The sequence below is a fragment of the Macaca fascicularis genome, chromosome X, assembly GCF_037993035.2.
Source record: "Macaca fascicularis isolate 582-1 chromosome X, T2T-MFA8v1.1".
Lineage (NCBI taxonomy): Eukaryota > Metazoa > Chordata > Mammalia > Primates > Cercopithecidae > Macaca > Macaca fascicularis.
Window position 1 is genome coordinate 154,552,527 of NC_088395.1, and position 12,324 is coordinate 154,564,850.

The window sequence follows — 12,324 nt, forward strand, 5'->3', positions numbered from 1 at the left end:
ATCTCTTAGATAATACAAGGCAGATTTTTGAGACCCAGTGGGGATTGGCCTTGGGGAACTTCTGTGGAGAACCTACCCCAATCTGAAAGCAGAGTTAACCTCTTTTTATACAAAATTTTATATATATATATATATATATTCACTTAAAAGGTAATACAGGAGCATTATAAAAATTTTTGGAAAACACAGAAAAATAGAAAAACAAATCACCCACATCTCACTCCCTCGCCTCCCTCTGAAGACTATATATACTTTTTGGTACATTTGCTTCCTTCCAGTCTTCTTCTTATGCATCTGTTTCATGTAGTTCAGACTTATGTTTATACGATTTCATACATTTTCCTTTCATAATAAAACATTTTTCAGGTTATTACAAACCTTTTGTAAATATAACTGTAATGGCTGAATAATATTGCTTCATGTGGCTATTGTCTCAATCCCTTCTCCCCATTTTTTGATATTTCATTTGAAGGAATGCCTTGTTAGTTTATGTGAGCTTTAGGAGTTGTGCTACTCTTCTAGAGGATGCTGACTACTGGTGTGTTTTCAGAAAAGGCATTGTGATGGAGAGGAATGAGCTCTAGGCTTGTAGCAGAAGACATGGGTTCAAATTTTGAGTTTTTAATAAAGCTTTTAAACTTCATTTGCTCATTGTTCTTTTCTCATCCATTTCCTCAGTTGCAAAATGCCATAACTGATGCATAATCTTCAAGTTTCCCTTGAGTTGTAACATTCTATGATAAGATTATGTGTTTTCCTATAGACTTGTTTGAGTTCCTTATATATTCTGGTTATTAAATCCTTGTTGGATGGATAGTTTATAAATATTTTCTCCCATTCTGTAGGTTCTCTTCACTTTCTTTGTTTCCTTTGTTATGCAGAAGGTTTTTAGCTTGATATAATCCCATTTGTCTATTTTTTGCTTTTGTTGCCTGTGCTTTTGAAGTCTTATTTAAAAAAAAAACAAACAAAAAAACTTCTATCCAAAAAAAAAATCTTTACCCAGACCAATATCCTGTAGTGTTTCCCTGATGTTTTCTTTTAGTGGTTCCATAGTTTCAGGTCTTAGATTTAAGTCTTTAATCCATTTTGAGTTGACATTTTTATATGATGAAAGATGGGAATCTAGTCTCACTCCTCTGCATATAGATTTCCAGTTTTCCCAGCAGCATTTATCAAAGAAACTGTCCTTTGCCCAAAGTATGTTCTGGCAACTTTTTAAAAAATGAGTTGGCAACAACTCAATAGTAAAAAACAAAACCAATTAATCTGATTAAAAATGGGCAAAAGACCTGCGTAGACATTTCTCAAAAGAAGACATACAAATAGCCAACAGGTATGTGAAAAGATGCTCAACAACAGTAATCATTAAGAAAATGCACATCAAAACTACAATGAGATATCCTATCATCCCAGTTAAAATGGCATTTATTTAAGAGACAGTTAGAATGGCTATTGTAAGAAAGACAACAAATAGCAAATGCTGGTGAGGATGCAGAGAAAGGGAAGTGCTCATACACCATTGCTGGGAATGTAAATTACTACAGCCACTGTGGAAAGCAGTATGGAAGTTCCTTACAAAACAACAGAACTACCACATGATCCAGCAATCCCACTGCTGAGTATATACCCAAAATAAAGGAAATCAGTATACTGAAGAGATCTGCACTCCCACATTTAGTGTAGCACTATTCACAATAGCCAAGATATGGGATCAACCTAAATATCTATCAGTGAACAAATATAAAGAAAATGTGATATATATACACAATGGAATATTATGCAGGCATAAAAAATGAAATCTTGTCATTTACAGCAACATGGATGGAACTGAAGGTCATATGTTAAGTGAAATAAACCAGGCACAGAAAAACAAATATTGCATGTTTTCACTCATGTGGTAACTAAAAAAGTGGATCTCACGGAGATACAGAATAGAATGGTGGTTAGCAGCGGTTTAGAGGTAAGGGGAGGTGGACTATAAAGAGAAGTTGGTTAATGAGTACCAAAACACAATTAGAAAGAAGGAATAAGTTCCAGTATTCAACAGTAGAGTTAGGCGACTATAGTTAATGATAATTTATTGTGTGTTTTAAGATAGAAAAACTGGAATGTTTCCAACACAAAGAAAAGATAAATATTTAAGGTGATGGGTAACCCAATACCCTGATTTAATCATTACATATTGTATACAGGTATCAAAATATCAAATATACCCTCAAAATATATACTAGTGTTATATACCAAAAAATTTTTAAATGTTTTTAGTCAAAATTTTTTATTCCGTTTTTAGCAATTTAAAAAGTTTTATATGTCAATGAACCATTATTGATATTGATGTTTACATGTTAATGCTTCAACATTTATAGAGGACATGGTTATATAGTTCAAAATGTCAGGAAATGCTACCTACATTTTTTGTCAGTAGGCATACTCTTTGGCATCTGGGACCTGTAAATGAACTCTTTACAATTTTTCTGTATTATCCCCAGTTTGTATAGAAAGCCTCTGTTTACACGTCACAATGGCCTACATACTCATCTGAACCAAATTAATTGATGACTAAGGTACTGTTGGATGTCCGACAGGAACACTAGGCCCTTTCCTAATGGACTTATTGTTAGAAGTTTCTTCCTTATTTTATGTTTTTTTTAAAAAATAAATCTCACAGAGATTATAAACTTCTTGTTCCTATAAATGGTCCTGATGCCTGTTTAACCTTTAAAAATGTTAACTATAAACAAAATTACTGCAGAAAGTTTCTATCATCTTTTTATCAGTGAACTTCTAGAAACTACACTTTGGTGAGCGCTATGTAATGGTTCTAACTGGCTGCTTGGAGACCTGTAATAAAGGTTAATGCATTGAAAAACCTACTCATTTAAAATATGCTTTTGGTTAAAAGCAGACACTTTGACCAAAACTGGGGCATGTGAAAATGGAAAGAAAATACTAGAGAACATTTCCATTCTTCACTAGCTCTTGAATATGAGATCAAAAGATTTTCTTCACACTCACATTTGCCTCTGATGCATTCGAGGTGAATGAGAAAAGTAAGCAAAAGTTTTGTCTGCTTCAGAGATAAAATATGGTTGCCATTTGACCTAGGTGAAGCATTTTCCCATACAGAATCCAGCAGATCAGAATGGGGAAGGGAGGATTCTATCATGATAGAAGATTTGGGGAGGCAGAATGGGGGCTGCATGTAGGACTTTACATGTGCTATGTAAATGATAACATGTTGAAGAAAACACACATTACTAATGAGGATAGTAGAAAATGAAAGTACAGCCAGAACATTTCCCATCCTAGAGACTGTGGCTTTCTTTTGGGTTTTGTTCTTTAACTGAGAATTACTTGGCACCTTACACTCAATAGAGTCAGTATAATTCATTCCAGGAAGGCATGTTTTAAATAAAGTGAATTTTATGTGCTTTCCAAGTAGAGGTGACCATTTTCTCTTTCAAGCAGTGGTATGGCAAAGTGTCTACTTAACCTGGAACCTTAAACTGAGAGCTTAATGAACACTTCTTGAAGATAGTTGATTACAGAGATAATCAATCCTAAAAAAAAAGTAAATCATTCTCTTACAGACTATCGGATGGAATTTTCATTTTTCTCCAAAGCATAAGTTTTTCCTTAATTTATAGTTCAAATGACAAGTATTTTAAAACATAAAATGGTATAAGATGCAGTGGTTTAGGATTTCAAGACTGCATAATTTGAGTTTCAATTGAGACTTGGGGGATCTCTTGGTGAGTAACCTGAGCCTCCAATGGACTACAGATAATCAATAAGGTTCCTGGTAGTGCTGATATTCTATGATATTTTAAAAAACCCTAAATGCTGGCAGAAAAGTAAAAGGCTATCTTGGGGCCATCATCCTACTGAGAAATGTAAGTGACTAAAATGCCATGATCTGATAAGTAAAGTCTCAAAGTATGGCCAGTTGACCTAAGGAGAAGCTATTGAGTGAGTCACAAGTGTGACACCTGGAAGTGCAGCTGGGTGAGGGATATGGCCCTCTTCCAAGCTGTGGTCTTTCAGAAGATTGTGAAAGTATTTTGGCCTGGAGTATACCTTTAAGTTGGATCCCTCACAGCAATGCAAAGTACACTATGGGGTGGAAATGGGCAGGCACTTGTTTGCCTGTTCACAGTAGATCCCATTATCACTGGTGGTGGGTCCAGAGGCATCTCATTCATTGAGGAGGTTGCAGGTTTATGGAAGAAAGAGTCTAAGTGGGGGCCATGGGAATAGTGGTGGAAGGTCTCCTCAGTCATTTAACTGTTACAATCCAGGCCAACTCTGGGTCATCCTGATCATACAGATGTGGTTTGATTGCTGTGAAAGGAGGAAGGATGAACCACCTAGTGGCAGGGAAGCATGGCCTCTTTGGAGCAGCAATTCCCAGGAGGTGAAGTGATTAGGCAAAGGTTCTAGAGGCTGAGGCCTCTGCTCTCCTTTCACCCACAGAACAACACAGCTTAATTGTATCTCTGATGGCCATTACTGAGCCCAAGCATCAAAGCTTTCAAGAATAATTCAGAACTTGAGGAGCTTACTGCATTCCATTTCCTGAAAATAAAAGAGGCAGAAGCAGCTAAAAGTTGACTTTAGGCAGTCATTTCATTTCTATTAATGACACCGCCAAGGATTTTATTGTTAGCAACTTATTAGAAAAATAAAAGTTTCTCACAATGCTAATAACCAGGATGCTTTAAACAAAGGCACTGATTTAAAACCCTTTAAATATTTCAGTATGAAAATCAATGATCTGAATTCCCTCCAAAAAATGATTATCAAGTAGAAATACGTTTATACATCTTAATAAATATTTCTTTAAAAGCATGAAAACTTGCAACTGGAACCCATGCCTGGTTAATATATACCCTTTTGTAAACAAACTAACAACAACAACAAAAAACTAGAACAAAACATCCAACTACAGCTAGTACTCTTAGCACTGCTGATGTCACCTGATGGGGAAGCCTCTAAGACATCAACTCTCGGAATGATGAGAGCACACATTTATCTGGGGCTTCTTACCATTTACAAAGCACTTTCATATACATTAGGTTTCCTCTCTGGCCACTGGGAAAAATGCTTGACTTCCCTCTGGAATCCAGTCCTTCAGCCCTGCAGGGCTGGCTCCAGGAAGAAACTGTTGGCAACCACACTGCTGAATGGGTTGAGAGCAGCCCAGGGACAGCAGTCGGAGCTCCAGGAAGTAAATTTCTCAATCACCATATCAGACATGGAGATTATTGATCTGGGCAATTCAGGTGACTCTTCACTTTGCCTTCCTCATCATTATAAACTACCAATCTGCATTTGGCCATGGACTGGAGGTTATACAAAGGGACTTCAAATCAAGGAACCATAGAATGCCAGAGTTGGACTGTTTCCAACTTCCTTAATTTGTATACAAGAAAATGGAGCCCTCAAGAAGTTAGAAGAATGAGCCAGGGATTCGTCATTGCATAGCAGCATAGTCATATGCAGAAGATAACTCCCTGTGGATGCCTTACAGCCCACCAACATGTGTTCCCCAAAAGTTGGCCAAAGAGGTTTCTTAGCCCTAGATTTATAATCTCCAGGAAAAAAGCCCATCTGAGTCTTCTTAAATGATGAAGCAAGAATTGCTCCACCGTATTCTTGCTTCCTGTTGCCTATTAGATTGACTTTCATTAATACAAGGGCATGGCTCAGTCAACTGCCTTCCTCCAATTCAGCCACAGTTGAGATCAGGGAAATTGCACCATGAGAATTTTTTTTCTAATCCAACAGTTAACTGATGCCACTTCAGTCCCAAACTCCCAGGGTATTATAGTTCATCAGGGTGGCCCTGAGACTATAAACAACAATGTGGTAAGTAGAACAAGCACTGGATTTCATGCCCAGCCCCAGCTGCTCAGTTGTCCCACCATGTACCCTTGGTGAAATCACTTTAACTTGTTTCCTCTACTGTTAAATGGAGCGTATGGTTAATTCTCTGCTTACCTCTCAGAGCTAAAGTGAGATGAAATACTTTGTGAATGTAGAATGGGGATAGTATGGCAGTGTGGATTAGTACATGGGCTTTGCCAGCAAACCAACTTTGGGACAAAACCTGGCTATGGCACTTATTAGCTCTGTGACTTTGAGTAAATACTCAGATTCTGTGAGCCGTGGTTTCCTCCTACAAAATAAGTGAGTACAATACTAGTATCCACCTCAGAGAATCATGCTGATGAGTAAATGAAATAATGTATATACAATGCTTAGTACCGTGCCTGGTACATAGTGGCTCAATCAATATTATCTGTTATATTGTTATGCTAAATATGTAAAAGGAATTACAGCAACATATCATCTAAAATCAGAATAACGTGACCTTTCAAGTACCATAAACCTAATTAAGCAGATGATTGACATAAGGTCACATGGTGTTTCATATTTAGGACCTAGTAGGAATCCAGAGCCAGGGACTTTAGAAGAGCTCTGAAATGGGATCATTACCTATGATAACCAGAAAACTCAAGGGTAGGTTCTTTCAATCATGATACCTGATTGAGATCCAAAATATAAATGGTAGAAACAGGAGTTGTGAAAAAAAAATACATATGCATATTCAGGAAGTTCAGAGAATTGTCCTGACCCAATTTGAAATCAACTCCTGAGATTGCTACCTATACAGAGGCTGGTTAGATAGATCCTGGAAGGGCCTAGTATGTGTCAGATACCATCCTGGGCTTTGACGACATAGACTCAGGCCCTGCCCTCATGAGGCTTACAGTTTCTAGGGAGAACTGATATTGAAATAGGCTGGGCACTGTGGCTCATGCCTGTAATCCCAACAGTTTGGGAGGCCGAGGTGTGTGGATCACTTGAAGTGAGGAGTTCGGGACCAGCTTGGCCAATATTGTGAAACCCCATCTCTACTAAAAAATACAAAAAATTAGCTGGGCGTAGTGGCGTGTCCCTGTAATCCCAGCTACTGAGGAGGCTGAGGCAGGAGAACCTGGAAAGCGGAGGTTGCAGTGAACTGAGATCATACCACTGCCCATGCGCTACAGCCTAGGTGGCAGAGTGGGACTCCATCTCAAAAAATAAAAAAAATAAAAAATAATAAAATTGAAGTATATCTTTAGAAGGATCATTCTGGATATTGCAGCCCATGTGTGGAAACTGCCCCAAATTCAGAGTCATGTCACTCCATTCTAAACTCATGGCAGCACCAAGTGGTTCTGTCAGAAGAGGAGCCACAGTTATGAAAGGTGGTAGTCCCCATGGTGTCCATGGAATTCTTTACAGCAAGCTTCCCAAAATGAACTGTAACCTGGATCATAAGTTCTTCCTAGAAAGTAAGTCAGCCTGACAGCATACCAGGTCAGAAACAAATGCTTCATATTTTAAGTGGAAATCTGTGGTGTGACACAATGACACATGTATCACACGCTGTCAATTTGTTCATTTCCTGTAACTGACATGCACAGTGCAACTTTCTTAAATTAATCCTAATTTTTAGACACTATCTACCCGAATCTACATGACATTGCCTTTAGTACAATTGTACAAATGGAGGATTTCAAGTTCTTTGAAACAAAGATTAGTACCTGGAGACTACAAATTAAACTCCTTTAAAAGTAATTCAAGTCAAAAATCTCACTTTAGAAAATCTGAAAATCAGCATTTCTATAAAACCAATCCTTCTTAAAAACAATTTCTGGTTTTATCTCAATGGATTGAGTCATGGAGTCTCAGTTTTGATCCTTTCCTGTCAGAAAAGATGGCTTTCTGTTGGCCCATGGGTTCTCCCAGTAGGTTCCTTTTGGTTGGGGTTTTGTGACTAGGGGAAATTGGTGAGGCACTGGCAGGGACAGGGGAGGCAGTCAGAATGGGAGAAGTCAACAGAGGGAGAAGAATCAGAGGGAGAGAAGGTTGTGCCTGCAGTTTCTAAAATATTCGGTTGAACTGAGAGTTCTGAAACTGGGGCCTGAGGTGGGTTTTGCTAGGTAAGAAAGGAGCTTTTCCAGCCAAAACAAGGGCATTAGGCTGGTGAGGAGGAATATTCCATCTTAGCTAAGATGCCGTAGTGAGTGGAATGAGAGGGAAGCAACTGAATCCCCACCACAGGCTAGATGACAGCTAGATGATCCCAGTATGACAGCAGCAGTGGGCCCTCCCTCCAGATAGCCTTTTTATTTCCTCTTGCTACTGTCCTCCATGCAAAGTGCTTTCTCCTCCCTCCTGCTAGCTTTTGGTGGAGGAAGCATGGCTTGGATCCAGCATCCTGCCCGAATATTTGAGGATTCATTGAAGAGCTGAGTTCTTGGGCCCCTGGCCCCATCACAGCCAGAGATGCACAGAGTGAGGAGGAAGGGAAAAAACACACCTTGGATCAGAGAAGACAAAGCTTCTATCTTGCCCAGTAGCTGATGCTCAGTGAGCAGGTGCCAGGCCCGGGCCAAGAGACCTCAGGGACAGCCTGGCCCCTTCAGTGTTGCTTGTCTTAGCCTCATCTCTGTTTGAGGAGCGTGGCTAGGAAGTGGGAGTTCCTTCTACCCAACTCAACCTTCCTGCTTGGTTTTGATCTCAGGAAGGGAAAGCCCCTGCCCCTCTTTTGAAGCAGCAGCTGGCACCGCTTGTCTCTTCTCTCCTTCCCGCAGGCACTTCTGTTCATAGTGCTGCCTCTTGCTGGCTCCTTCTGCTTCTGCTTGGTCCTCCTGCTGATTGGGAAGAAAGTGCACCAGTGGAGTGATGGGGGGCTGGAACTCTTAAAGGGGAAGCTTTATTTCTGTTGAAAATTTGTTTGCTTAGCATACTATTTGTTTTTCTATCTTTCCCCATTAAATACAATTTTGTGAGAAAAGTAAACCAGAAATAAAGTGACCATAATCACCATTTAAATGTTAATTGTAGATGTTCTGGCTTTCCTGTAAGGATTTTCAAGCAGATCAAGTACTAATGCTGGCAACAATCATTAGCAATCAAATCCAATTTGAGGATTTTTTACTGAAGGCATAAAGGTTGTGGGCCACAGATCTGAGCGAGGCCGTCCTTGTTGCTTTAAGGGCTCTCAGAATAGGGCCGAATACTAGAATTCTATGAATAAACAAGGCACAGAGATAATTTGAAAATCCCCAGCACCATTTTTGCCAATAACTGTTTCTCCATAGAGTCTTTTTGACCATCCGAGTTTATAGGTAGCCAAATCTACAAGTCACTTTGAGATGTAGTCTCCCCTTGGCTGCCCACTGGTTGATTTTCCATCAATCAACCAGTATCTGTTGAGGACTTGGTCCCATGCAAAGTAAATAGAAATCTAAGCAAAGTCCCACTGGATGCTTGAGTTGCAGAGCCTTGTTTCTCTATGTTAATGATGTGCTTTTTTCCCCCGCATAAAACAATGTGAAAGAGACCAGACCCTGGGTCCCTTGTAGCTCAAATGCTGAAGTCATTCATGGTTGGAGCTGAGGCACCTTCTACTGGCTTCAGCCCTGGAAGAGCTTCCCAGGTTCTAGGTTCTAATCTGGGATCCCCCTCTAGGGGAAATATCAGATCTTGAGTATTTTAATGTCTTGGGGCCTCTGTTTCTTCAGGAAAAAAAAAAAAAAAAGAAGTTAAAAGCTATTTGGATGATTTTGGTAATATGAGATAATACTGTAGAAGCATATTCAAATAGAAGGGAGAATGTCAGAGAAGTATGAGCCAGAGGGCTGCTGGGTGTTTCATGGGGAAACTGAGGCCCAGATAAGTGACTTGCTTGGAGTCACACAGAGAGCTACTGGCACCCTGCTCTGTCAGGGTTCAGTCTACTGTCCTTCCCAAGAGAGTTCTAGCCTTAGGATTTGAATAATATGCCAATACTATTCCCTCTGTATAACGATACGAAGAAGGCAAATTAGATGCCCGGGACTCCAGAATGCTCATGTCCTGAAATGCCAGAAACCGGTCCCGCCCCTTCCCACAGGCCTTTCTCTGCAAGGAGGCCAGGGAACCTTTCCCTCCAGGGAATTGGCTAAAGGGATCCACCCCTTCCTGGGGTCCCTTCCTGGACCAGAGGTGGAGGTTGAAGGGAGTAGGAGGCTCTGTTAAACCCTCCACGTGCAGAAAGAGAATTTCAGGCCAGAAGGGAGACGGGCAGCCGGTGCGTGGGATACTGGGCACACACCCAGTGGTTTTCCCATTTATCAGAGGAAGAGCGTGCAGAAGTCTTTTGCTCAAGGCACCTGGTGACTGTGCGAGGAAAGTGACAGTGGAACCCAGTTTAACAGTGTCCCAACCCCGAACTCAAGGACCACACAAGGGCAGTCATTTGTTCCTATCCTTGCAGCCCACTGAATCCAGGGCCTACAGCTCGCCGACCTACTAGGTGCGCGCCTAAAGGCATGCCTGGAGGGCCTGGGTGCGGGCACGTGGAGCCACGGGGACGGTGAAGGTGACCGCCTTCTCCTTCCTGGACCCGCATGCTACGCACTACAGACCTGAGGGATGCTCAGGCCGGCAAAAGTTTGTTCCACTACTCGGGGGCTCAAGGAGCTGTGCTTGAGGTGACAGGGGGCGACCTTCAACCCCAGGGCTGTTTGTGCTGTCTTTTCTAGATCGAAACTAATTCCCAGTGGGGCGGGGGGTGGGCTGGGTTTCAGAGAGGGGTCGCATTCCCCAAGCCAGCGTCCGGGTCCCGCCAGCCCACCTCCTGTATCCCTGCCACGGCGGCCCCTGCGTCCCGGGTCGGGTCCGCGTCCGGGTCCGGGTCCGGGTCCTCAGCTCTGTGGCCGCTCCCACTAGCTGATTTTGACAGTGGGGGGTGGGAGGGGGTTCCTGAACGGCGGGGGCGGGCACCGCAAGCCCCTGCCAGATCCGGGGATGATAACGTGCCTGCTCCATGTCGCGGCTTCGAGCTGTCCAGGCTCCGCCCCCTGTGAGTGTGTAAGTGTGTGATGCTGCCGCGGCCGCCGCCGCCGCCTGTGCAGCCGCTGCCGCCGCCGCCGCCGCCGCTGCCGCCCCGGCTGCCGCGCCGCCCCGCTGCCTCTGCCCCGGCCGCCCCCGCCGCCGCCGCCGGCCCGCAGCCCGCCAGGCGGGCCGCCCAGCCCGCCTGAGCCCGCAGCGGCTGCCGCCGCAGCGTCTGGACGCTGGGTGCGCGGGCTACCGCAGACCGAGCGGACCTGAGTGGGCGACCAGGCTCTTGCCCGCCCAGTGCCACTGCCGCCGCTGCCTCTCCGGAGCGCAAGACCAGGCATCTCCAGCGCCCGCCCCTGCTGCCGATGCGGCCCGCACACTTTTAGCTGGGCGGGAGGGCTGGAGAGCCGGGCCGCCGAGAACCGCCAGCGAGCTGTGCCGAGAGTCGCGCCGACCCGCTGCGATCAGGGACAGGCGCCCACCCGCCGCCGCCGCCCGACCGCTATGGATCTATTCGACTTTTTCAGAGACTGGGACTTGGAGCAGCAGTGGTAGGTGTTGATTTTTGCCTTCTCCTTTGATGAGCGAGTCTCCTGGCGAAGTCTGAGGTTTTCGCCTTTGTTAAGAGGAGCTGGAGCTGTCGTGGGGGGCGCCCCGGACTCCCTCCCACTTGCTCTCAGCCACCTCTGGCCCCGGCCGCGCTGACTCCTAGGTCGGATGCCAGGGTGGGGGGAGGTGCGGGAAGAGGGAGGGATGCGGACCCTAAAGCGTCGCTTTGCGCTCCAAGTCTAAAGAGTTGCATTTGGCTCACATCGAATTCGGTGCCGCCCGAGAGCTGAACCGCACGACCTCCCAGGAGCTTTTCTCTCGGAGCGGCTCGCGGGTCTGGCCTCCTTGAGCCCCGGATGCCGCCCGCCCGAAATGCCTCAACTTTCCAGGTGCCCGACGCTCGCGGCCGGCCATGGGGGAAAGGCAACGGCCAGGTGCCGCCGGCTGCCCTCTGCTTCCTTGGTGGCCACCGCCCCCGCTGCCGCCACCTCCATCCCTGCGCTGCGCGGCGCGCACACCTTTCCTTCTGCCGACTCAGCCCAAGTTCCCTGTACTCCTGGGTGGAGCAGCGGCTTTGGGGGCCACCACTCAGGGGACCTTGGTTCGGGGCCGACTTCGGCGCTTGGCTTTCAAGACTGAGGGTTTTCGGAGTTGGCCCCCAAAGTCCGCAGCTCTGATGTCAATGCACATTTAATTACCGGCTGGACCCCCGTCGGCCTCCCACTGGGAGGCAGCCGTAGTTTTTTGTAATGGGCATCCAGCTCGGATTCAAAGGTTGAGTCAGCTCTTCACAAAATACCCTAAACTTGTCGCTGAGACATTTTGAAAGATGGTAGAAAGGTGACTGGGGAGCTGGAAAGTTGTTACTGTCTTAGAGATGTGCGTGCGCGT

General features: G+C 44.4%; 1 protein-coding gene across 4 annotated transcripts in view; it reads left to right on the forward strand.

Annotated features, from left to right (window-relative positions):
* Window positions 1–10,922: 10,922 nt before the first annotated feature.
* AFF2 (ALF transcription elongation factor 2) overlaps window positions 10,923–12,324 on the forward strand; it is a 495,327-nt gene continuing 493,925 nt past the window's right edge. For all 4 annotated transcript variants that reach the window (XM_045384048.3, XM_005594770.5, XM_015443919.4 and 1 more), the window contains exon 1: window positions 10,923–11,435. In XM_045384048.3, the coding sequence (XP_045239983.2) occupies window positions 11,389–11,435 (47 nt within the window). In that variant the 5' untranslated portion in view covers window positions 10,923–11,388. The remainder of the gene's footprint in view (window positions 11,436–12,324) is intronic.